The sequence below is a fragment of the Mobula hypostoma genome, chromosome 13 (assembly GCF_963921235.1).
Source record: "Mobula hypostoma chromosome 13, sMobHyp1.1, whole genome shotgun sequence".
Classification (NCBI taxonomy): Eukaryota; Metazoa; Chordata; class Chondrichthyes; order Myliobatiformes; family Myliobatidae; genus Mobula; species Mobula hypostoma.
In genome coordinates this window covers 76054844-76082425 of record NC_086109.1, presented here as the reverse complement: position 1 = coordinate 76082425, position 27582 = coordinate 76054844, and the positions used below count along the sequence as shown (strand labels likewise).

General features: G+C 42.4%; 1 protein-coding gene and 1 pseudogene across 4 annotated transcripts in view; one reads left to right on the top strand and one right to left on the bottom strand.

Moving 5' to 3' along the window:
- The window catches only part of myo5aa (myosin VAa), a 223058-nt gene that overhangs the window by 37277 nt on the left and 158199 nt on the right, over nucleotides 1–27582 (bottom strand). For all 4 annotated transcript variants that reach the window (XM_063065969.1, XM_063065970.1, XM_063065971.1 and 1 more), the window contains exons 19-28: nucleotides 24059–24270; nucleotides 22687–22843; nucleotides 19811–20050; nucleotides 17830–18078; nucleotides 17009–17102; nucleotides 11721–11866; nucleotides 9282–9407; nucleotides 8041–8181; nucleotides 5287–5346; nucleotides 195–422 (exon numbers count right to left, since the gene is read on the bottom strand). In XM_063065969.1, the coding sequence (XP_062922039.1) occupies nucleotides 195–422; nucleotides 5287–5346; nucleotides 8041–8181; nucleotides 9282–9407; nucleotides 11721–11866; nucleotides 17009–17102; nucleotides 17830–18078; nucleotides 19811–20050; nucleotides 22687–22843; nucleotides 24059–24270 (1653 nt within the window). The remainder of the gene's footprint in view (nucleotides 1–194; nucleotides 423–5286; nucleotides 5347–8040; nucleotides 8182–9281; nucleotides 9408–11720; nucleotides 11867–17008; nucleotides 17103–17829; nucleotides 18079–19810; nucleotides 20051–22686; nucleotides 22844–24058; nucleotides 24271–27582) is intronic.
- Nucleotides 25253–25367, top strand: LOC134356025 (5S ribosomal RNA; annotated as a pseudogene).

Here is a 27582-nt window from a genome sequence, read left to right as displayed (position 1 = left end):
ATAAGCACGAGGTTCAGAGGGAAAACAAGAATTAAAACATTAGAATTCAAACATTAAAGCACAGTTAAAACATTACCATGAAAAAGGAATTAAAAATAATATAGGATTGTTAAATAAGAAGTTCTAATTTAAAGTAAATAGAGCAATAACCAATTATAGCCACAGTTTTTCCTTTCTGATTAACATTCAAGTACCTTGCAAGACATGGCTTCCTTCTGGCTGACCAGCTGCGACCGGAGAATGAGAACTTCCTCCTTGCGAACCTCCAGCTCTTCTGTCGCTGCATTCAGGTGGTCAAGCAGAACTTTGTAGGCAGGAGAACCAGGGGCAGTGGCCTGAGGGGTGCCCTTTTCCGTCAGGGCTCTGTGCAACTCGTTCAGTTCATTCTTTAGCTTCTTATTCTCTGACTCCAACTCTTGCCTCTGTGAATTAAAGCACAGACACGCACAAAATAATCCTCTTCTCTTCCGAATAAACACTTGAAAGTCCCCTGAAATCATTTCTTATATCTGAGGGCTTGATAATCTTGTACAAATCAGTACAAAATAAATACTGCTAATTCTTCATTCACAAGTGGATAGAAAGGATTTTACAGACGTTTATTGCTGAAGTCTCAACACAAGTCTACTGGCAATGTCAAGTAAGCTTGAAGGATTTTGAATGCTCTTGTGTTTTTATATACAGTAGAATAAGGATTTTCACTAATCAATTAAGAATCCATTTAGTAGCTGTGATAGAAGGGGTTCGATTGGCCTAATGAAAGTGTTTGGAGATCAGACGTAGAGAAGGTAGAGCAGAACAGGAATAGGCTCTTTGACCCTGTAAGAAATAGCGATGTATGATGGAAGGCACCTGCTTGGCTTGCTGTTCTCCCTCTTCTCCGCTCCCCTTCTTATTCTGGCTTCTTCCCCCTTTCCTTTCCAAGTCCTGAAGGAAGGTGCCGGTCTGAAATGCCGACGGTTTATTCCCCTCCATAGATACTGCCTGACCTGCTGACTACTTCCAGCATTTGCAGAGTCTCTTGTGTTTATGTATCAGATGTTGTTTAGATATAAAGACCCATTCACTCAGAGCATAATGACCTTGACTGATTTTTTTTACTGCCCAGGAACTACAAACCGAACCCAGTGTTGAAAGGTGGTCCAGAGCCTGCTGCCCGCCATTTGAGGGCCAACTAGAACACACAAAGCTCCAAGCGTCAGCAGCAGGACCTCATACAATCCACGTAGTGAAAAGTTCAAACTCTGCAAAGTCTCTCTGCCCACCCTGAAGTTTCCCCTTTTTTTTCCCAGTCCTTATGATGGGTCTCGGCCCAAAACTTTGATTATTCCTCTCTATAGATGCTGCTTACTGTCAGTTCCCCCAGCATTTTCTCTGTGCTGCAGATGCATTGTGCGCTTATTTTGAGTTAATGGTTGTAGTACATTTACATTGTTGTTGTAGTAATTATCAATGAAGAGCCTCACCGGTAACCTGAAGGAAGACAATGCCCCTGTCCCTGATGGACAACATGGTGCTGATGTGGTCACGAGACAGTAGCAGAATTATACCATTTGGCAAAGTCTGCTCCACCATTCCAGTACGGCTGATTTATTATCCCTCTCAATCCTGTTCTCCTACCTTCCCACTGTAACCTCTGATGCCCTTACTTGTCAAGAGCCTATCAATTTCCTCTTTAAATACCCAATGACCTGGCCTCCACAGCAATGAATTCCATAGATTCTGTGGCAATGAATTCCATGGATCCACCTGGCAGAAGGAATTCCTCCTCATCTCTGTTCTAAAGGGACGTCCATCTATTCTGAGGCTGTGCCCTCTGGTCCTAGAATTCCCCACTATAGGAAACACCCGCTCCACATCCACTCTATCTCGGCCATTCAACATTCGATAGGCACGGCTGGTTCACCCCTGGAAATCTGGCTTGCTGCCACCAGATGGCGCAGTTGGTCATCCTTCCCTGAACCCTCAGCAAACACCACTGCGCGGAGAGCTGTGGAAACGCCACCTTGGAGCTGGCACTGTGCCACAGACAGTCACCCACCCTGGCACCCAAGCCAGATGGGATTCAAACCAACCACTCTACTCCCCACTCGTTTGGCAGCTGCTCGGTCTGAACAATCTCATTCATTTTTCTAAAGTCTGAAAATTTGGAACCCAGCAAAGACAGTAATTTTAAAATCAAAAGCGGATTAGTCAGACTAGACTACAGGCTTTTAGAATGAGCTTATTTTTTTATATATCTATTATTTAGAACAAAAATAAATTTATTTATACATTACTATCTAATACTGCAAAGGACACCAAAGCACTTCATAGCAAATGAATTATTGATTAAATACAATATTGAAAACATGGCAACCGACAGATGCTGAACAGGTTCCCATGAACAACATCAGAGTAAAACAGCGCAGAAACCAGGCCCTTCAGCTCATCTGGTCCATGCTGACCGCAGAACCCACTAAACTAGTCCCATTTGCTGGGTTTGGACCATACCCCTCTAAACTTCTACTACCCACGCACTTATTCAAATACCTTTTGAACATTGCTATTGTACCTGCCTCGCTTTCTCAGCTCAGTCCATATACAAATGTGTGAAGGAGGAGCCCCTTGGTCCCTTTTAAATCTTTCCCCTCTTACCATTATATCCTCTAGTTTTCAAGTTTTCCATCCCTGGGAAAATGACCATGTACGTTCACCCTATCTACGTCCCCAACATTTTATACACCTCTATAAGGCCACCCCTCAAACTCTTACACTCCAAAGAATAAAGTCCTCACCTGCTCACCTTCTCCCTATAACTCAGGCCCTCAAGTCCTAACAGCATTTTCATAAATCGTCTCTGCACTCTCTCCCGCTTAACACTGCCTTTCTCCTAACATCATCATCACAATGTGCCATGTCACATGCTGAGGGTGATTAATCTTCCATCTACCTTTAATCTGCTAATAAACTCTTCTTATTCTTCTCTCTATCTATGACCACGTTCCGCAGAAGTAGTTTGGCACTGCCTTCTTCTGGGCAGTGCCTTTATAAGACAGGTAACCCCAGCCATTATCAATACTTTTCAGAGATTGTCTGCCTGGCGTCAGTGGTCGCATAACCAGGACTTGTGATCTGCACCAGCTGCTCACACGACCATCCACCACCTGCTCCCCTGGCTTCACGTGACCATGACATGATGGGAGGGACTAAATTACTCCATAGATGCTACCTGGCCTGCTGAGTTCATCCAGCAACGCGTGTGTGTTACTCTGGATTTTCAGCATCTTAAGAATCTCTTGTGATTCAAATGTACAAATCGTGATTCTACAAACCCACTGGACAAATCAAGCTCTCGAGTTGGCAGGGGGATCCCAGCAAGTTATTCCAAACCCATATTCTTGTGCTGCTAGTTGCTAGTGATGTGAGAGAATAGAATGAAGGGAAAATGAGTGAAGAAATGGGGTTGCTATGGGAACTGGCAACAAATCTAGGGGCCAAAATATCATGGTCCTATGATACAAGGATCGGTGTAATACTTTATATGCAACACATCATGGTGACTGAATAACCTGGTGAACCTTCGACGTTTCAGGCTGAGACTCTTCTTCAGGACTGGAAAGGAAGGTGAAAGAAGCCAGACTTCGCACTTCCTGCCCAGTCCTGATGAAGGACCTCAACTTGAAAAGTTGACTTTTTAATTCATTTCCATTGAAGCTGTGGAGACCTACTAGCATTTTGTTTGTACATTTGTGCTCGTTTCTGCTTTTAAATGTATTTCAATATTGTAAAATTGGAGTTATTTTGAAACTTGCTGGAATCATGCAGGAGACAAGGTAGTGTGCAGTAGAAAATGCAGCAGAGCTAGCATTTCAGGTTGATGTCTTTTCATAAAATGTAGAAAATAGCTAGACAAAAGATTATTGTTGTATTGTAGATCTGAGTTAATTAATGACTCATTTATTTATCAAGCACAGGCCATTAAGGACAGTAACTGCCTAGACTATAGCATACACCAACACACTAACTAACCTACCACAGGGAGTGGTGTATGAAGGCAAACAGAACTGATGTTACAAGTGCCATTGGGTTTAGTACTTAGAAGATGACAAATGCTGATTGCACTTTATACAGTTAAAAAAAAAGCGACTACAGTCCACATTTGTTGAATTTCAATTGGTATAACAGCTCCAATGTTATCTACAGAGAAGCTACTCCACCCAATTGATGTTGGCACAAGTACCATATTAAAGGCCTCCTATCTTTTTGCCATCCAACAGAAGCAAAGTTAACACTGTTTTTTAAAGAGTAGTCCCTAGCTTTAGTGGGGAAGTTCCCTGGAATATTTTAACCACAATATCACACAGGAAGTATTTCTCTTGCTGGACAACTACAAGCTCATAGGCTTCAGGATTCAGGGATCAGTCCTGACTTTTCTTACCAGAACAGAGAATTATATCGGATCATCATTTCTAAAATGAAAGTATATGACAACCATTCCAAATATTCATTTGGGAGATTCTCAGGAAGAACTTTGAAGGCATCGCGACGGGCAGGAATGTCCAGATGAGATAGTCAATTAGCCACATTCACTCCCTCAAGGCAGGGATTCCCAATGTGGGATCCACAGGTCCTTTAGTTAATGGTAGGGGTCCATGGCATAAAAAAAAGTTGGGAACCCCTGCCTTAAGGAAAGGAAATCTGCCATCCTTATTTGTGTGAGAATCTCAGACCGGTGGCTACTGAGAATTGAGGGATTGTCCACTAAAGACAGAAATGAGCTAATTTTGTTTGTCAGAGGGTTGTGGATCTTTAGAACAAGGGGCATTGAATGCGGAGCGATGGTTAGATTTAGGTCAGCCATGACCGTACCGATTTCCAGGCCCACCAGCGCTCTTAACAGTGCTCCAAGATGTTCCAACAAACAACAGTTAAGGAAACTATTAAGGATAAACAACAAATGCAGATCTAACCAGCATCCTGAGACTGAATAAATAGAGCTATGAGTGTGGATAGATTCCAAAGGTGTCTATTTTAGCTCCTAATTTCTTCTGTAACTTACTAGAGGGATCTCGAGCACCTGCAGTCCATGGTTCAATGTTATTAACAGTATGAATGAGGTAGAACTATTTTTTGTAGCCCCTTCTCACTGCTGAGTAAAACCCATTAGATGAAGCAGGGCCTGAGAAAGCTTCTATAGCTCTCTAATTTTAACAGACAAAAGGGTTTTCTCTAACCACCAGACACATCATGACCCATCCTACTCTTTGAGGACACTTACACCTGCAGGAAGAAATCACACCCTACCTTCAAAGATTCATACTCCAGCTCAGCGCCCCTGGCTTTAAGTTGCTGTTCTTCTGCCTCCTGGTAAGAAAGACAAACGATATCTATTGGACGACCATGTAGAATGGAATTTGATTGACACAAACTTGTCCTGTAATTCTTTCATGTCCGACATTAAAGACATTTGTAGATAACATTGTTCTTCCAGGAACACACTAGAACCTGTCCCCCATTATTTAAGGAACCATCACCCTCCCTCCTTCAAAGTTCTTTCACATTCAGTTTGAGGGGGCTTGAAACCCACGGTCATTTAATGTCAATGTACTGAGTAACTACTTAACCCTTGCCTGGACACCGCTCTCTTCCATTTCAACCTGCCGTTTTCACTGGGGTGCCGACAACTGCTTCCTATGAACCGAACAATCACAGTAAGGTAACATGAGACCCAAATAAAAACTTAGCCCATGTCCAAAAGGAAAAGTTCCTGCCAGCCACAACCTGTGTTCACTTAGAAGTTGATTCAGGTTCCACTGGGAGTCTGAACTCTGCCCTGCACCAAGAGTGTGGAGCGACCTTGGAAGATGATGGTGCAGAACAGACTCCAAGGCTTAAAGGGTTAGGCTGGGATGCCAAATGAACTTGGTGTACCATCTTGGGTTTGGCTGATTGACAGATCATCTGATGCATGTAACTAAAACCTGTGGACGGGGATTGGGCAAGGTAAATACAGGGAAGCCTTCAGAACAAAAGGTCACCACCTTAAACGTAAGACTGGAATCACTCAGTTGGGAGCCCCTGATCACCCGGGACGGAGACATTCCCCCCACCCCCACCACCCAGTGGATGATGGGCCACTGACATTTCTTTACCTATAGAGATACAGCACGGGATAGGCCCTTCCAGTCCTTCAAGCTGCGCTGCTCAGCAACTCCCGGTTTAATCCTAGCCTAATCACAACACAACTTACAATGACCAATTAACCTACTAACCAGCATGTTTTTGGAAAATGAGGGGAAACCCGAGCACCCGGGGGAGACACATGTATTCCATGGGCGAGGACTCCTTACGGATGACGCCGGAACTGGACTCCGAATTCCAACGCATCCGAGCTGTAATAGCGTCACGCTAACTGCCACGCTGCCATGGTGACATTGTTATGCTGGAGACTGCTCTGTAATTCAGTGAGTATCAAGTGATTGAATTAAAGATAAGTCGGAGCTAAGAGGCATCCGTAACGTAACTGCATGGGTTCAAAGGGACAAGTGCTCCCCTCCTGTCAGATGGAGGAATCAAACTTCATCTTTCTTGTCTGTGTCTATAAAAGACATACTGAGCAACACAAGACAAAATACTGGAGGAACTTGGCAAAACAGGCCGCATCTGTGGCAGGGAATAAACAGTCAACATTTCGGGCTAAGACTCTTTACCTGATGAAGAGTTTTGTCACAAAACTTCAACGATTTATTTCCCTCCACAGAAGCTGTGTCACGCAGGTGAGAAACTGCTAGAAAGTTCAGCAGTCTAATGAACAGGGAGGCAATTAAAAGAGAGGGGGAGTTCGGCGCGAGCTGAGACACGAGCTGGGAAGTCACCATGGTAACAGCTCAGAGCGGTTGAGCTAACAGACGCTGGAATTTTGGATTATAAGAAGTTGATCCTTCGGTCTGATAACAGCAGAGGAGACACGACATGAGAGAACTGGGGAAGCTACCCAAGAACCCACTGGTTGAGTTTAAGACCACCATGAGGGTGGAGGCGACGGACTGATTAATTTCGACCCGTGATTGCCAGTGCGGGTAAGAGCTTGCCTGTGGGGGTCTGCTGGTGGCGAACCTGTGCCGTGGGTTAGTAGACCGTTCCCTAGAAGGGGCTCTGTCCATTGTGTCTGTGTGGGAGTCACACCAAGTGACTCTGAAGAGTTCGGAAGCAAGAACAACTAAAGCTGCCAACTTGAATATCAACTCAATTAACCCTCTCTCTCCATCAATTCAACTCCACGCATCACAAAGTGAACTGAACTGCTTAAACTTACCTGACACTTGTAAGACTGATATCTACCTCCTGGACTATTTCTGTATCCACACACACATTTACAGAGATATATATATAATAGTTTATATTCGGTTTAATGATATTAATTTGTAGTCGTAATAAATATAGTCTTAGTTTATAGTAAACCAGACTCCAGGTGTGTTCCATTTCTGCTGGTTCTTTTCAACCCGTCACGGGGTTCGTGACAGCTGCCTGACTTGTCGAGTTCCTTCAGCATTTTGTGTGTGTTGCTCAAGATTTCTAGCACCTGCATCTTGTGCCCAGATGGACTGAGCGGAGCCTGTCACATGCAGAGAGTTTGTTTCATTGCTCCTTTCATGCAACTTGTGGCACCTCAGGAGTTTCTTGCTGTTTCTTTAGATTCCTGTCCTTTTTTTTTTACAAGGCCCATTTGCTAGTCCCGACGCTCAACCCAGCAGAGACGTGCAAGGAGCCGGCCGGATTTGAAACCGAGACCACTCACTCGAATTCCGGTGCGGATGCCACTACAAGACCGGCGACCAGCTAATGGGGAGAGTACGTGATGTTAAATGTCCTGTATCGGCAGGAGACCGTACAACGATCACCCAGCTCCTACAGGTTCTTGGAGCTGCGTCTAATACAACCTCCCGTCTCCCAGCCAGCATGAATACAATACGACACATCCTGACATCAGAATATTTCCTGTTCATCCAATAGTTTAATGTCAGACCACAGAGTGGCCAGTCCAGCTCTGGCCATTACCTTTTTGCTTCTGAGTGCCTGTTCCTCCTTTCCGTCCAATTCTTCCTGCAAGGCCTGTTTGTCTTGCTCCAGCTCAGTCACACGCTTCTGCAGCTTCAGGAACAAGGACATATCCAAAGTTCCTTTCTGGTCTGGTAACTCCTACGACAAGCAGAACAGTATATGATACACTCTGAATAAGCTAAGCCTAAACCATTAGCTATTTTGTCTTTGGTTATTGACTGCAGCACCTTGTCAGCAATACACGTTAAACAACGACTTACAGTTTCCCATCTTTCATCTTTATCCCTTCTTGAACAAGGGAGTCACAATTGATGTTTTCCAATTCCCTTCATACCATCCAGAATTCAATGAGTTCACTACCTCTGCAGCCACTTTAAAACCGCAGGGTGCAGACCATCGGGTCCCAATGACTTGTAGACCTTTAGTCCCGTGTGTTTTTCTAATACTTCATCCCTCATGATTGGGATTATTCAAAGTTCTTTCAAGCTATTTAAAACTAACCCAGCTGTAATCATCAGGATGTTTCCTGTGTATTCCTTGCTGAAGTCCAAAGCAAAATATATTGTAAAAAGTATCAGATTTTTATTCTGCGGCCCAATTCAACAAGCTAGATTGAAGTGAACTGAATATGCCTGGACTGGTTGGATGCTTTGTGGTTTGGTGTTTTATATTCTTGTGCTTTCAGCTCATTTTTTTTGCCGTAGGTATGATTTGTTCTCTTTTCTTTTTGCACATTGTGGGAGGAGAGATTTGGGGGTTGAAGTGTACAAAACTCCAGGTATGTTCAATCAAGGCCCTAAACAACTAACTTAAACACCAGGGTAGCACATCTTTTTTAATGGCTTGGAGTACCATTCAGTAGCATCACAATATGTGTATAACTTCATGAATATCTTTCCAAATACCAATAGTTCCCATTTGTTTAACCTCTAAAAGATCCATCTTTTCTATTTTCCTAAAAATACAGACAATTTCTGCACATTATATTCTAGCAACATTCCTGCCCACTCAAACCAATTATGTACGTTTGCAGTCTGTATATTCCTCAGAGCTTGCGATCTTGCCGGGCTTTATAAGATCCCGAAGACTAGACCCTCTTCCCTTTTATCTAGGTCACTGGTGAAGATCTAACCAGCTACAGCCCAGTGTTTTCAGAAGTATCACACCTAACCTTGCCTTTCTCCAGTCTGGCCCTAGTTCTACCTCTGGGGAGGCTGCACATTAGGAACGGAACCCACCTCTGTTCTTCTTGTCACATCCTCCGATTCTCCAGGCTCTGAGGAAAGCAGGGAGTTGTAGGTGTACTCTGACTCATTGCTGCTGTGGGTCGAGTCTGTCCTTCTGTGACCAGGTTTCGTTATGCTCTGTAAAAGGAGTGTGTTCTCAATGAGTAACTTAACCAAGTCTGGGGGACTCCGCTGACCACATAAGGGGCTTGTGGAGATTCCCATGAGCCAGATCCTGACGTCTCCCAGGTAGGTCAAGGATAAGGGAGAGATGTAGGTAAAGAAAATAAGACTTTCTGGAGCAATATTGTCCAAGGGAGCACTGTACCTGTAATAGTCCTCACGTTCAGAATACGTCAAAACAAGTAACAGAAAGGTGAGGATTGTGTTGGAGAGGACCTCCAAGCCACCTGGATTCAGACAGAGCTACAGGGTTTTTATTTAGTATCAGTACAAGTAGCCGGGATAAGTACTTGGAAAACAAAAGGTTGGACAGGCTAGGACTTTATTCCTTGTGGTATAGGAGATTGAGCAGTGAAGTTGTGGAGGTGTATAAGATTATGAGGGGCATAGACAGGGCAACTCCACCATGGTAACTTATCCAGCTGTGGAAGGAGAAGGGTTGGACATAAAGCTAACAACCTCATCTCATTAAAAACCCAGAGCCACAGAGATGCCAACACAAGCTCAAAAGACCTTATCCCTGGGAGAGGAAGGACACCAAGACGGGCTACATCTGGGTCCCAGTAGGGGTGATGCACTGAAGAAAGAGGAAAGACAGGGTGAGTGCAAGAAGTCTTTTTACCCCAGGGTTATGGAATCAGGAACTAGAGGACGAAGGTTTAAGATGAAAAGGGAAAGATTTAACAGCAACTTTTTTTTTTAAAGGAAGGGTGGTATATTTGCAGAATGAGCTGTGAGAGGAAGTGGTTGAGGCAGATACAATAACAACTTTTGAAAGACAGTTGGACAGGTACATGGATCAGAAAGGCTTAGATAGAAGGGGTCAAATGCTAGTATATAGGACTGGTTTGGATGGGGCATTTGGTCAGCATGAACCAGTTGAGCCAAAGGGCCTGTTTTTGTGCTACAGAACTCTAAATCCAATCGTAAAGCAGAAATTAGAAAGTGAAATTGGTGTTAGAGGAGTAGGGTATGTGGTACACAGTGACTGGAAGCTTCAGAGATGGAATAAGGTCACAGCAGAATGGAAACCGTCCTGGTCACCGAATTACCGAATTATAGGAAAGATGTCAACAAAATTGAGAGAGTACAGAGGAGATTTACTAGAATGTTGCCTGGGTTTCATCACCCAAGTTACAGAGAAAGGTTGAACAAGTTGGGTCTTTATTCTTTGGAGCGTAGAAGGTTGAGGGGGGACTTGATAGAGGTATTTAAAATTATGAGGGGGATAGATAGAGTTGATATGGATAGGCTTTTTCCATTGAGAGTGGGGGAGATTCAAACAAGAGGACTTAAGTTGAGAGTTAAAGGGCAAAAGTTTAGGGGTAACATGAGGGGGAACTTCTTTACTCAGAGAGTGGTAGCTGTGTGGAACGAGCTTCCAGCAGAAGTGGTTGAGGCAGGTTCGATGTTGTCATTTAGAGTTAAATTGGATAGATATATGGACAGGAAAGGAATGGAGGGTTATGGGCTGAGTGCAGGTCGGTGGGACTAGGTGAGAGTAAGAGTTCAGCATGGACTAGAAGGGCCGAGATGGCCTGTTTCCATGCTGTAATTGTTATATAGTTATACGGAAACAACGGTGGGTGTTCAAGAGGAAGAAGCTGATGCTTGGGTAAGGGACACCGTGTCATTGAGGGCGATATCTGCAGTTTATAGGATGTGAAAGCAAGGAAGCCAAAAAAGTTATCCCACTTTGGTGGTAAAACCGTGCTCCAGATATTTGCCTGGAACTTGGCGTCACTGGCTGCCTACCCACGAAGACTCCATACCCAAATACGCCAACCTCACTAGAAATATGTCTAGTTGCAAGACCCCCTGCAGAAACAGAGCCTGGAATGATAAGGTGGGGTAATCCCACTCCAAAACTTCACCCTGACCGTAAACCCTACCAGAATTTTCAGAACTATTAAAATTAACATAAATAAAACTACAGAAAAAAATGACATCGTTCAATTCACTGTTTTTTTGAACTTGATTTCCTCTCTTTCCTACAGGCCTACAACTCCCATTGAAGTAGGTGGCGGATGCTTTGCCTGGTCTACCCTTACACGTGATTGGAAAGCTGCTGCCTCATGACCAGTGCTGGAGCCTCATCACAATGGAGTTTCCAAACAGACAGACTGCCAAATGCTGAGTAAGGCCAAGTCTGTGCTTTAGTCAACGTGTAATGCTCCTGCAAGGAACTATCAGAACTTACCAACAAGATCCCGGCCATTTACACTAAGAATTTCTTTTGCTAAAGATCAGTGTATTTAAGATACTTACAACTAAAGACATTTCCTCTTTTATGTTATCATAGCGCTCCTCCAGTTTGCAGAACTCGTTAAGCAAAGACTGATACCTAGATCGCTCGTCATTAAGGTCAATCTGAAGCTGTTTGGTCTCTTCTTCATTCCTTCTCTCCATCGATTCTGAGGAACAGCAGAGTATTGTGAGAAGGTGAACTTACTGCGTTGATACAACATAAAAGTTATTAGTGGAGTTTTTCAACATATCATTTGCCAGTGTAAACATGAGAGATCCTGCAGATGATGGAAATTTTGAGCAACATACAAAACAATACTGGAGGAACTCAGCAGGTCTGGAAAAATCTATGGAGGAGAATAAGCAGTCAACGCTTCGGGCCGAGACCTTTCATCAGGACTGGTAAGAAAGTGGGGGAGGAGGGATAAGAGTACAAGAGTAGATAGTTTAAGTCTGATACAGAAAGTCCACGTTAAACTTCACTATAAATGTAATGGCACAGAAAGTGTGATATTTCAAAGTGCTCTTGTATGAGATAGGCCCTTGATGCAGGGATTGAAAGGTATTAATCAAAGAATTATAGATGGCTGCAACTTCACCCAACCTCATGTGACAGAGGAGAAAGACTGCAGGTTTTGGGCTTGCATCTCTCTGAGATCCTAGCTCAAGAGTACAGCTCATAAATCCTTGGGAACAAGATATCACTCTGCTACATCAAAATCCATTGGGTAATCCTAAGTTTTTCCTGATGAAGATGATCTAACAGGGTAGGCAAGAGCATTTAACAGCTATCAAAAAGTTAATTAAATTCTACAGGAAAAAAATACCTACGCATTCATTTTCAGTAGTCAGACAAAGAAATCTTGTCCTTTAATGTGAAAGATGAGATTAACTAGGCAATGGTTAAACGATCTTGGCAACAAGGAGTCCTAATCAGGCTGATCAGGAGAATCCATCCTGGGAAACCAGTGTCAATGGGGATTGGGAAGATGATTATGGTTTTTGAGAGACCGAAAAGTCCCAGATACATTAGTTGGAATTCCACAGACCAGTTTCTTAGGCACAATTCATCAATGACCTTCACTCTGTCAAAGTCGGATGCACAAATTGCTGGAGGGCAGGCAGCAGTAAACAGTCAACTTTTCGGGCCAAGTCTCTTCATCAGGATCAGAAAGAGTCATGAGTCATGACTCAAGTCCTGATGACGTGTCTCGGTCTGAAACGTCCACTGTTTACTCCTCTCCACAGGTGAGTTCCTCCAGCAACTTGTGTGTGTGGCTCAAGATTTCCAGCATCTGCAGAATCTCTTGTGCTTGCATCAAAGTTATAAGAGGGGCTGCCTGTTAATGACCGTGCAATTTCCTTTTCATTTCCTCAAATAATGAAGGAAAGCAAATTCATACAACACAAAACCTGGGCAACACAGACTGGTGTGGGTAAGTTGAAGGTTAACACGTACAGCAAACAAAGGTCAAGCAACAGTAGGACAACCTCGACAATGAACTGTCTTCACAACCTATAGACTCACTTTCAGGGACTCGACAACTCATGATAACCATATTATTTATTTACTTTCTTTACTTTTGCATGATTTGTCTTTTATACATTGGTTGTTTGTCAGTCCCTGTTATTTACAGCTTTTCATAAATTATATTGCATCTCTTTATTTTCCTGTAAATGCCCACAAAAAAAAAGAATCTCAAGGTAACCTATATGGTAACATACATACTTTGGCTTTGACCCTAACATTCAATGGTATTAACAATATCAGTCCTTTCACTGCCATCAAACCTGGAGCATGTTGGACTGACTGCTCTGGCTATGTGCAGATGCACCAATCTTCAAAATGTTCAATACCGTCTAGGAAAAACAGGTGCTCTATTTGGCATCCTGCCCACCAGCCTTGAGTGGCGAGACAGAGAAATCTGGTCTTTAGCCAAAGGCAAGGACAGACAGTAAATACCAGCTCTACAGTGGCGTGGAGATACCAAAGCGTTATATGTAACCAGAGGGCAACAAGAAATCCGGCAACAAATAGCACACACAAGGAGCAGAAGCGGGAGCAGGCCACTGACCCCTCAAGACTGACCCACCTTTCAATATGATCTTCTCAAATCTGCCGCTCTCCTCAACTCATCTACAAGAGTTCCACTCTTCCCTCAACTCCCCCAATCTTTTCTGAATTCATCCACCTCTACTTTATAAGTACCTTCAAAGTAAACTTATTATCAAAGTACAATTGTATATGTCACCATAAAAAAAACCAAAGATTCTTTTTCTTGCGGGCATACTTAATAATTCCAAGAAACATAAAAGACCCAATTAAAGACTGCACCCAATAGGATGGACAAACAATCAGTGTGCAAAAGACAACAAACCGCAAATACAAAAGAAAAATAAATAAATAAATAAATAAATAAATAAATAAATAAGCAAAGAGACAAAGAGTCCTTTAAAGTGAGTTCAGTGGTTGTGGAAACACTTCAGTGACAGGGCGAGTGAGGTTTGCCTATTTAATTTATTTAGAGATTCCAGCCCTTTGACCCATGCCACCCCAGTAACCCCCGACAAATAAGATTAACCCTATCCTAATCCTGGGATAATTTACAATAACCAATTGACCTACCTGGTACGAATTTAGACTGTGGGAGGAAACTAGATGACCGGGGGGAAACCCACGTATTCCACAGGGAAGACATACGGAGACTCCTTACAGATGGCGCTGGAATTGAACTCTGAACTCCCACACCCTAAGCTGTAACGCATATCGCGCTAACTGCTACACTACAATGGCGCCATCCTACCGGTTCAAAAGCCGGATGGTTGAGGAGTAATAACTGTTCCTGAACATGGTGGTGTGGGTCCTGAGGCTCCTGTATGTTCTTACTGATAGCAGCAGCGAGAAGAGAGCATGACCTGGATGATGGGTGAGCTCGATGATTCCTGTGACAGTGCTCCATGTGGATGTCCTCAATGGTGGGGAGGGCCTTACTCGTGATAGACTGGGCTATATCCACCACTTTATGTAGGATTTTCTGTTTCAGGGTGGCATTGGTGTTTTCATACCAGGCCGTGATGCAACTAGTCCACATACTCTCCACTACACTTCAATAGAAGTTTGTCAAAGTTTTCAATGACGTGCCGAAGGAAGTCGAGGCACTGCCATGCTCTCTTCATAACTGCACTATGTGCTGGGCCCAGGACAGGTCCTCTGAAATAATAACACCCAGGAATTTAAAGTTGTTAACCCTCTCCACATCTGACCCCTCTGAAGGGGACTGGCTTGTAGACTTCCGGTTTCCTCCTCCTGAGCTCAATGATCAGCTCCTCGGTCTTGCTGACATTGAGTGACAGCATGTTGTTGAGGCACCACTCAGCCAGATTTTTAATCTCGCTTCTATATGCTGACTTGTCACCCCGTTTGATTCAGCCAACGACAGTGGTGTCATCAGCAAACTTAAATATGGTGCTGGAGTTGTGCTTAGCCGCACAGTCATAAGTGTAAAGTGAGTAGAGCGGGGGGCTGATCCCACAGCCTTGTGGTGCACCTGTGCTGAGGGGGGCATGTGGAGGAGATGTTGTTGCCAATCCAAACTGACTGAAAGTCAGGAAACTGAGGATCCAATTGCACAAGGAGGAACTGAGGCCAAGGTCCTGAAGTTTACTGATTAGTTTTAAGGGGATGATGGTAATGAACGTCGAGTTGTAGTTGATAAAGAACATCCTGATGTATGCACCTTTGCTGTCCAGATGTCCCTGGGTTCAGTGAAGAGTCAATGAAATGGCATCTACTGCAGACCAACAGTGCAAATTGGGGCGGATGCAACAGTTAGTATGCTTCATCACCAGCCTCTCGAAGCATTTCATCACAGTGGATGTAAGTCCAACTGGATGACAGTCATTCAGGCTTTGTCTGGCCTCCACAACTTCTGAGGGTTGAAAATTCCTAAGTTTCAAATAAATACCACCTCATCTTGCAGTTACATCCACTAATGATTCTCCCACTGGTGGAATCATACAAAATCAATTTTGTTATACTGCCTTAGGATAGTTTATGTTTCAATGAAGTTGCTTCTTCATTCTGCAAAATTCGAACTTATTTAGTCATTCATAATATGGCAACCCTCTCACTCCAAGAATTAGTCCAGTGGAACTTTCCTGGAGCATTTCCAATGCTAGCATTTTCATTATTAGGTAAAGCAACTAAAATCACACACAGTACTTGAGGCCTGGCTTTACAAATTGTAATATTATTCTCTATTTTTGAACTCTAACTATCTGGCCAACAAGGCCAGTATGTCATTTGCCTTAATTGGTACATCTAACTTTTGGAACACCTCAAACCCTCTGTACACCATTCATTTGCAGACTGTATTTCAAGAATTTTGAATCCACTTCCGAAAGTCCATAGCTTCACAATATTCTACAATAGGTTCCATCCTCAGGGTACTCCAGTACGACTAGATATTGTTGGGAGGGTGATGGATGGCATCCATAGTCAGGGAAGCAACTAGTTAAGAGTTTTACCAGTCTGTCAAAAGGACCATTTATTCAGACTGAGTCTTCTTTGTTAACACATTTCAGCTCCTGTACACTAGCCTTCTATGTGGCACCTTATTGAAAACCTTCTGGAGATCCAATTGCATCACATTTATAGACTCCCATTCTCCAGCAAACACATCCAACATGATTTCTCTTTCATAAAGCCATGGTGACTAGGTTTGGTTGCTTAAGTCTTTTTTAACTGACTAGCTGTTGCATCCTTGATTAAAGACTCCAGCACCTTCTCTATAGTTTACTGTTACTCATCTCTTTCCTTCTTGAACAAAGGCATCACAGTTGTGTGTTTTTTTTGTAATTTACTGGGCCCCTGTCAAATATTTTGAATTTTGTAGAGCTTCAACCATTGGCTCTACTATCTTTGCAGTCACTTTTTTTAAATCTCAAAAGGCAGATTAGTAAGCCATTGTGTTGTTGGGTAATCTTCAACCCAAACAAAAGTTTTAGTATAACTTAGAGCTGATTATCGGAGAGTCGTCTATCAAAAACTAGCTTAAGATCAATAATATACAGTCTAAACCTCACCTAACACCGGAAGTCAACCAAGGCCAGAAAATAAACTGGAGTTTAAAATCAAAAAGAAAGTCAGTGGAGGATGGCATTCACAATCTGTGAATTTCCTGGGACATTCCCCTTCTATGGGACAAAGGCCGTTGTTGAGATCGCAATCAGATTCCACACTTTGAATTTGGTTACAGTGGAATCGACTCCACTCTATATTTCATCTAAATGAGCCACGGCAGTGTCACCTGTTATCTCTTTGGCCTGCTCCTGGATTCGGTGATTCAGATCTTCTTTCTCATTCTTCAGCAAAGTATTCTGCTCTTTGAGCTGGAACAGCACCTGGAAAGGGTAAGAAAGGACAGCTTTAAGCTTCCCTTTTGGTGCCTCCTATCTCTGCACTACATGATAACCTCCATACTGCCTGTGCAGTTTTGTAATACCAAATCTCTCCTTTCTACTAAACTACCACAAAGGAGTATTTGAATCTCACTCAGGGAGATCTATTCAGTATTAGAAAACAACATAATAGACATAAAATGCTGGAGGACCTCAGCAGGTCAAGCAGCATCTGTGAAGGGGAATAAACAGTTGACATTTCAGACCAAAACCCTTCATGAAGATCCCTCATTGAGCGTTGATGAAGGGTCTCGATGCAAAACGGCGACCGTTTATTCCTCTACATCAACGCTGCCTGACCTGCTGAGATCCTCCAGCATTCTGAGTGCATTACTCCGGATTGAAGATCTGCAGAATCTCCTGTTTATAATCAAAGTTCATTTACTATCAAAGTATGTATACATTATAGAACCTTGAGATTCATCTCCTTCCAGGCAGCCACAAAACAGAGAAACCCCAAAAGAACTAATTTTTAAAAAAAGAGTCAAACACCCAGTGCTCAGCGAGAAAAAAATCAAAAACAATGTCAAAAAAATCAGGGCAATCAGTACGTCAAGAGATGCTTGTGTTGTATAAAGAAGAAACAATGGTTAATATTAAGTTAATTTTTAAAGCAGTTTTATTAAACTGCTAGACATAATGAGGTGCTGAAAATTTAGGGAACCCTCACCTGATCTGTTTCCTCTTTGTATTTTTCCGCACTTTCTTCAAGATGTTTCTTCTGTGCCTGAGTCTCCTTCAGTTCCTTACGTAGTATGGCAATCTCCTCCATCAGGGACGTGATCTTGTTGGACGACACTTTAGCATTTTCTTCGTTGACGCGCAGCCGATCGACCTCAGTGCGCAACTTCTCTGTCTCAGTGGTGTGCATAGCTTCCAGACTCAGCAACTTCTCCAGCAGGGATTTTATCTCTTTGGTCTGCATTGAAGGAAAAGAGTCCAGAGAGAATCAAAGGCCATTCAGTCGGCTGGTGACTAAATCCACAATGGGCTGACTACAGAAATGTTGAGAAAGGCTCAGAAGAAAGTGGTTCAATATATACAACCCTGTATAAAATGGAAGGGTGAACCTCCATTAGATTTTGTGTTTTCTAAAAAGAGTTCTGATGTTGAAAACATTTCACAATATTGAGACTGTTCTCAAAAACAAGGAATTGGTGGGAAAAAGGAGGAAAATAAAGAGACTGTTAGAAACAAAGAGAAAGACAGTTATAATATTGACTTTTTTTATGTTTATGTAAGGAGCACAAGTTGCGTGCTATGGGCAAAGTGAACTGAATCATTCAATTTCAGGGACTATAACTTCAATGCAGTTCTATAGAAAAAAAGTACATACTAGTTTTTCTTTATTCCCCCCAAGAAAGTTTTTAGGGAGGACATTATATAGAAGTATTATCTAGCATGATCTACTGCTCGTGTGTGGGCACGTGGCCAAGTGGTTACGGCATTGGACTATCTACCTGAAGGTTGTGAGTTCGAGCCCCAGCCAAGGCAATGTGTTGTGTCCTTGAGCAAGGCACTTAGTCACACATTGTTCTGTGACGACAGGTCTGTAATGCCCTTCCCTTGGACAACATCGGTGTCGTGGAGAGGGGAGACTTGCAGCATGGGCAACTGCTGGACTTCCATACAACCTTGCCCAGGCCTGCGCCCTGGAGAGTGAAGACTTTCCAGGCACAAATCCATGGTCTCGCAAGACTAACGGTCTACTGCTCACTTGAGTATACAGATTACTCCCATTTTTCAATAAAAACAGAAAATGCAGGAATTGCTCAATAGATCAGGAAGCTTCTGTGGAGAGGGAAGCAAAGTTAACATTTCTGGTCAAGGACCCTTCTTCTGAACTTTTAACTCAGCTTCACTTTCCACAGATGCTGCCTGACCTGCTCAGTGTGTCAAGCAACTTATGTTTTGTATATTAGATTTCCAGCGCCTGCAGTTTTTTAAAAAAAATATATTAATTTTCTTTCACTCCTATTATGGCAGCCCCTGTCCCTACAAAGGAATCGGAGTGAGGAGAATAAAGGGAGCCAAAGCTGTCAGATAAGTGCACTTTCAACAAGGGTTAACAGTATTGTTGACCAGAGTGAGAGCCGAGCCTGCTACTGCAGGTGAGTGAGGCAATTACTCAGGATAAGATGGGAGAAGTATAAAGTAAGCATGTGCATTACTGCCCAGTAGAGGCCAAGTGAGAGTGCTCAACTCTCGAGTACGTCGTATAACGATTCATGGAACACTTTACGGCGTCAGCGATCCGGGTCAATTCCTGCCGCTGGCTGTAAGGAGTTTGTACATTTTCCCCATGACTGCAGGGTTTCCTTAGGGTGCGCCAGTTTTCTCCCACATTTCAAAGACTTGCGGGTTAGAGTTAGTAATTTGTGGCCACGCTTGTTGGTGTGACACTTACGCCACTTGCAGGCTGCCTCCGGCACATCCTCCGACTGTGTTGGTCGTTGACTGTATGTTTCGATGTACATGTGACTAATAAAACTAATCCGTAATTCTCAGCCACTCATGAGTGCTCCTACTGAACTGCTACATCATAATATGGACAATTTTAAACCATTCAGCAGTGAAATAAACAATTAAATAAATGCTAGTCTTTTGGAGAAACAGACGGCATTTGTACACTGAATGCACTATAGCCATACCTGGTCGTTGACTTTACATTGTAGTTGTACAATCTTGTTCTCCATGCCAATGTTGAGGGTCTTGTAGTGTTCCACAGAGCGAGCTTCAATCTTCAACTTCTTAAGCTCGCGCTTTGCCATCATGCGGCGATAACAACACTGCAGGTAGACGATGGCGTGGTGCGTCCTGCGATACTTGCGCCTTGCCATCCAGCCCCGCAAATGCTTCTGGAGAATGATGGCTTTTTGCTCCCGGAGAAGCTGTTTGGAAAAGGAAGTGGTTTACAGGGACACCTTTTCAAAGTTGCCGCGCAAGCTAATAAGGTGACTATGAAGGTGTGTGTGGTGTTGGCTTTCATTAGTCGTGGGGCTGAGTTCAAGAGCAGTAGGGTAACACTGCAGCTCCGAAAAACTCTAGTTAGATCACACCAGGAAAATTATGTTCAGCTCTGGCTGCTTCATTATAGGAAGGATGTGGCAACTTTCGGGAGGACGCAGAGGTGATTTACCAGGATGCTGCCTAGATTGGAGAGCGTGTCTGATGAGGAAAGGATGAGCGAGTTGGGGCTTTCATCTTTGGAGTGAAGGAGGACAAGAGGTGACTTGACAGAGGTGTATAAGACGGTAAGAGGTATAGATGGAGTGAACAGCCTTTTTTCAGGGTGGCGACGGCTAATAATAATAATGATGATAATAATAATGTGAGTGGAGAAAAGCTGAGAGATGATGCTAGATGTATGTTTTTAAACAGAGGGTGGCAAGTTCATGGAATGAGACTGAAACACTAGGGACATTTAAGAGACTCTTAGATAGGCACATAAAATGAAATAAAAATGGAAGGTTATGGCTAGGGAAGGGCTAGACTGATTGTGGAGTAGACCAGCACAACATCATGGATCTAAGGACCCATACCTTGCTGTACCGCTCTATGTTCTATGATACATGGAACTATAGCTAAAACTTTACACTGGCCGCACAGATGATGGCAGTGTGAAAAGGATTTAGCCAACCACCTCCATAAATGCTTTTTATGTCTAATGAATTAATTACAAAATGCAGTTTAGCCACCTATTTTATGCAGTTCAAACACGTGAAACAGCAAAGTTGATGGGGAAGAAGAATGGGCAGCAGAGTAACAAAGCAGTTCGTGTAAAACTTCACAGAGCCAACGATTAGGGCTCAATTCCCGCCACCTGTAGCAGGTTTGTACATTCTCTCTGTGACCTGCTGATCTGGTTTACATCCCACATGCCACAGAATCTGAGTTAGGGTCAGGGTTAGTGAGTTGTGGGTCATGCTCTGCTGGTGCCAGAAGTATACCTAGCACATCCTCAGACTGTGTTAGTCATTCACACGAACAAAGTATTTCACTGTATATTCTGAAATTTTGCTGTACGTGACAAATAAAGCTAATTTAAAAAAAAAAATAATTCCAGAAATGAAATACTCAGCAGGTCAGGCAGCCTCTGCACTTCCTCGCTTTCTGATCAAATTCGGAAAGCAAGAAGGTGATGTCTTTCTTGTGATGTTGACTTAAAACCGATTGATAGGGTTGCTGGAAAAATAATTTAAAACAAAATAAAAATCATATAACATAGTTCTTGTTACTTTAATAAAATGTGTTTTAATACCTTTAGAGGTATTAGATGATTTCAAAGAGTGGATTGATTGTCCAATCTACATCAAGAGCAAAAGAGCCAGGTCAATGACTGAATAGACTCTCTAGAGTTTGGAAGGAATCCACGAGTGCAGTATTTCCAATAACTTTGAGTCCAAGTAAATTATCCAGTATTTAAAGAGATTGAGAGGTAATTTGGTGCCTTTTAACTTAAGTATTTGGTTTAATATATTCATTTAGCAGTATTCCAATATTGTTGTGTACTGTAGTTAGAAATTATGTGTCTTTTGTTGGCAGCTTAAATCTTAATTACTGGACATTGGCTACAGGAAAGGTCTCCTCTTCAAATACACTGAGCACAAATCACGAGTTTTCTTTACATTGATAAATCACAAAGCTCATTTTATGCTAATATCTCCCCTTGCTAAGGTAACCTCTTAATGTGTTTTAATCGTGTCCCGGACCAAATTCGAAGAGCCAATCAAAGCAATGGAGTCAAGGGAGGTTTGACAGTTTAAACTCAAGAACGTACCAAGTTAGGCACTAGCCTTTAGAATCCAGATTTACATTTCTGGGATAAAAGCACCTCTTCCATGGATTAGGTTGGGCATTTGTGGACATGGTGCTACTTGGCTGCCTTATCCACGGGCCACACAGAAAGACTACCTTAGTTTGGAGGTTGCTCTTGAGCTTTAGGGTCAATGTATATCATCGGGCAGAGCTGAGGGAGATTTTCTCCTCATGTCACCCTGATACAACCTGCTTGCCATCAAAGTAAATTATCAAAGACTTATTTGTCACCGTACACAACCTTGAGATTCATTTTCTTGCAGGCATTTAAAGGAAAATAAAGAAATACAGTAGAATTGATTAAAAAATAAATTCCACGTAAACAACGACAGACCAACAACCAATGCGCAGAAGTAGACAAATTGTGCAATTAAAAAATATGTAATAATACTGAGAAAAAAAATGAGTGCAGAGTCTTTGAAAGTAACTCTGTAAGATGTGGAATCAGTTCACAAAGTGGAAGATGTATTTCATTCCAATCATGAGATGATATTGCTGAATGAAATTTATGTTATATACAGCAAGAACACAAAATAGTGGGATAAGTCCATTTAACAGCAATTTCCTCACATAACTATGACATAGTGTCATAACAGTACGTTGTAAATATATCTTTATTGCTTTCCGCTTCTCCTTATGGATTTCATTCTGAACTATAAAAAGCATTTGCAGTAACAGCGATTAAATAAATTATCAGAGAGGTACTCACAGCCATGTATTGGCGCCTTCCATGGAAGCCTCGCGCAAAAGACTGGATAACAATGGTGGCTGACCGGATACGCAGGAACTTCTGCCGAGCCGCGTACATGCGCTGGTATTTTTGGATGAGAACGGCAGCCCGGGTCCTGCGGAGGAACTCGGCATAGCTGGAACATAATAAAATGGTTACAGTTATTGAGAGTTTGACAGAAGCAAGATACAAGCCAGATGAGACAGATTTAGTTTAAAGGCTTAGCGGCGTAGATGGACAACAGGTGCCCAGGATGCCGAGTGTGAATTCTCCTGCTCTTGCTTAACAAGAGGGCTTTTAATTTCAGTTTGAGACACAGTTTGACCCTTTGTTTAATTCATCCACTGAAAATAGTATCTGCTGTCGTACAGTCTTCTTAGTAGCGACTGATATATACCAGAACCCGTAATATTCTGGCTTACCCTGTGCCAAGGTCAATATCAGCTTTCAAATCAACCAATTTCATCACCTCTGCAATAGTACGGATACAGGAGGAGTGAATACTCCACACCACAATGAAAACCAAGTCAGTTCAAATTCATTAAACTCAGGGCAGGTGAGAAAGAGAGGCGCTTTACAACCAGATTTTCTATTTAAATGGCAGGTTAGGACAAGGAAAGGAGAAAGGAAGCTGTGAACAATGGGCCATGCCGCACAGATATCTAAACAACCCACTAGTTCTGCAAGTTGGTACACACTAATGCTATACTGTGCTCATTAGAAGCATCACAGCCCATTAGGTCACTAGAATGCGCTATGACAAGGCTTGCTCTGACTCCCTAGAAGTAAAACGTTCCAAACACTTCATCTCATTGAATCAAAATCTTGAGGCTGTGAAAGGGAATATCGAATACCTTTTATATCTGATCGATATACTATCCACTAAGCATAACTTTTAATGAAATATTCATTGGAGAAAGATTCATCTACATTGGCAAAGGATAAAAAGTTGAAATATTCATGACTTTAAAAACTTAAATTAATTATGTATTATACGTGCATTACCCTACCATCAACTTTAGTGTCAGGTTGTCAGAGCAACAAATTAGTCGTCTGGAAAAAGAACAAGTTTTGAGATCCAAAGTAACAAGAGCACCTTTCCCATTGTGGCAAGGTTCCTATCTACCAATTTCTCAATGATTCACTCTTCTTCCATTTATATCTACATGAGGTGATGTTGAAATGACTGTCCTCCTTGGTTCCTATACCACATAGCGAAGACTAATTCAACCCGGTGGCAGGGCTGACAGCTTCCCAGGTGAGGCTGAACTAAGACTGCCATTTCTCTCTAAGATGCAGCCTTTGTGGGCTCATAGCAAAGGGGAGCTCGTTGACTTGAGAGGTATCATACCATCTGGCCTGGTAGCCCCGCACATATCTCTGAATTGTAATTGCGGCCGATCGCATGCGCAGGTACTTCTTCCGCTGCAGCCAGCTTCGAATTGTCTTCTGGATCCTGATACAGGCAACACGGAGCTTGTCTGCTCGAAGCTTCTCCAAGTAGGCCACTTGCCCGGCGCGGAAGAAAATCTTTGTTTTACCAAACTGATACTTGTCCTGGTCCTAAATGACGAACATTAAATTAGAACAGTGCGTTAGAGACGGGAATGTCTTCAACCACATAAAAAGCCAGAAACAAATTAACCACGTTATGTGACGATTTCCTATCTGACCAACTATATTCTGTCATAACTGACCTTAATTAATTGACTTAATTATTCTAGCAGAGTAAGATTTAACAAGATTGAGCTCTTGCTCAATACATTGTCTGCTCTTGATTTAAACCAAAAAAAAATCTCCTGAAAAGATTTTGGGTTTAAACACTTTCATTTCCTGGTTCAATGATCACTAACCCTGTATTCAGTCAAAATACCGAGAGGACAGCATGATCAAATATCTCTATTTTAAATCCAGTGAACAGATAACAAACTCTTCTCTTAAAGCAATATTCATTCCAGGGGCATTCATAAATGGAGATAAAAGTTTAACTGTGCATATTTTAACACATTAAATGATTATTACAAATGCACCACCTTAGCATTATGATTATACTTGGGTGGTTGTTGCTCCTTTCCACACTTTGTGGTGCATCGGGCGGCAGGCAACCTCGCAGTTTCTTTAGCATTTTTTGTTTTGTTTTTTTTACGAGGCTCGATATTCCGTTGTAGTGCGGATGGAAAGCATGCAAGGGGCCGGTCGGATCCGCCCGCTGGACCACTCGTCTCAAACTCTGATGCAGATGCCCCTAGGCTACCGGCCAGCGAGTGCCTAGGTGGTGAACGTGAGCATTTGTGGAAGGAATCACAGGAGGCTAAAGGTTGAAGATATTTTCCATTGGAGAAAGGGTTACACCGTCACTGACCTATCGACACTACTCACAAGGTCAGCACCTAACCTCACAACCTTCTGTGGCTGTGGAAAATATCTTGGTAATGAAAGTAATTATTTAACATCTTATTAATGCCAGACTTTACATTTCCCTTCACTAATGAGTTTCATAACATGACATTCACTAATATTAAGAATCCTGAACAGGTTTATTTCCAAATTTATACTGCACTGAAAACACCCAATCTCATCTGATCTCGGAAGCTAAGCAGGCTCAGGTCTGGTTAGTACTTGGATGGGAGACCACCTGGGAATATCAGGTGCCATTTTTTTGGGATGGCACAGTAGCTTAGCAGGTACTGTAGTGCCAGCAATCAGGATTCAATTCCACTGCCGTCTGGAAGAAGTCTGTATGCTCTCTCTGTGACCGTGTGGTTTTCTTCCCAATGTTCTGGTTCCGCACATGTTCCAAAACCTTATGGGTTAGTAGGTTATTTGATCACATCGGGGTAATTGGACACCACCGAAGGGCACGCTACTGTGCTGTATCTTTAAACAAAGCATGTAAAATAACATTTTAAAATGTTAGCACTAGACAATGTGATCTAGTTATGTGGTAAAATCATGTTACAGCAAGTAATAATGACACTCGAAATGTTTGCTATCTTAAAAAGCTTTCGCTAGCTTAAAGAGAGAAGCTGTCCATACATAGTTAACTGCTCTGTTCCATACGGTGCCAAGAATGTAATGGCAGTCAGGGGCTTTAAATGGACAGAAGGGATCACCTTTAGCTGCTCATTATATGGGATAATCCCCACCTTTTCCGAGCAGCAGTAACTCACTGCAGAAGATCTACTCAAAATCTGAAGATTCTTTCCAGTCATTGCTTGTTCTTAAACTCACTGTGAATGTAACCAGGCAGAGGTTTTACACATACTACAGAATGCAGTTGCAAACCTGTCAATATGTTGGGACTAAAATGACCTGCAGATTATTCTCACACCACATAGCATGTCAGGTGAGGACCAGTTATAAACTTTGCCACAGTCTGTTCATTCAGGTTCTAAACAAATAGAAGCTTCATTTCCAGGAACTAGTGATTGAATACTTTAAAGCCCAAACTCACTTCACCTAATCTCCGCTGCTTTATGTATTTAGTCTGGTAAGAGTACAGCTCTTAGTTTTCACTAATGCACCTCAATATAAGCAATAAAAAGCAATGAGGGACTACTGCTGGGAATTTTGATTAGACAATCCGTTTTTGCAAATGCTTAAAACATTTAAAACTTTCCATGTTACAATAACAGTGTTGACAGCTGAGACTGGATTTACAAGTGCACCAAGTGGAACATCAAGACTAAAGGTGATGTTTATTTGGTATCTAAGGATTTGTAATAATGTCCTCATTGATTACTGGCCAGGTTTTTTAAATGCTCATCACTGATCTCTTAAAGTGCCCTGCAAAACAAAACATCTGACTACCAGTCCAGCCAGAACCTCCTTCATCCTGCATTCAGCACTAAAAGGGATATCTGTCATCCAGCAAAAGTGATCCTATCAACCATGATAAATAGACAACAATTGCCAGGTCACAGATGCTGCCTGACCTACTGAGTTCCTCCAGCATTTTGTGCATGTTGTAAAAACACTCAATGCTCAGGTAATTTTTAAAAACATTTTAAGTGAACATAATTAGAATACAAACAGGAGATTAAGGTGCTGAAATACAAATTTATTTTTTAAAAATTATTTTTAACGGGAACAAAAGATATAGAATTTAGAAATGTTTTTGAGGTGAAACATCATTAAACCGTGATTTCTATGCAACACATCACAACATCTTTAGGAGATTCGTACAGCAAAAACTAGATAAATACCCAATGTTCTGCAGTTTTCTCCATATTACCCTGCAGGAGGGGGAGAAACAGCACCCCTGTGGTTGAATGGGGAATAACAGATAACAATGCATAATGTCACATGTATTCTTCAAAAGACATTGATTATGGCATTTAACACTGGTAACTTCACTGTCATTTAACAATGCAAATGACAAGTTCATGCCTATGTGATATTGGAGAGAACAATGGAAAAGTGGTAATTAGTTTTTAATAGGAAAGCGATTTGGTCAGCACCCATTAGCTCAAGACTGTAGCAAGCTCCGTTGTGACGAGGCTAACTCCCCTCTTTCCCTTACTCTACTCACAAAATGTTTTAGATCTCTGCCAACACCAACTTCTACCTAATCTGCCAACTGAACCCTCCCCCTTTTATCTTGTGACTTTACTTATCCAATACTCAAACTTGGATGAGCCACAAATTCTTCAGTTAGGTCTAACGCAGATCCTTCCTCACTCAGTGGGTGGTGAGAGTGTGGAATGAGCAGCCAGCAGAAGTGGATATTTAGCTGTAATGTTTAAGAGAGGTTTGGATAGGTACATGGATGGGAGCAGTTTGGAGGGATATGACCTAGATTCAGGTAGATGGGACTAGGCAGAAGATTGGGACAGCATGGACTAGATGGGCTGAATGGCCTATTTCTATGCTGTA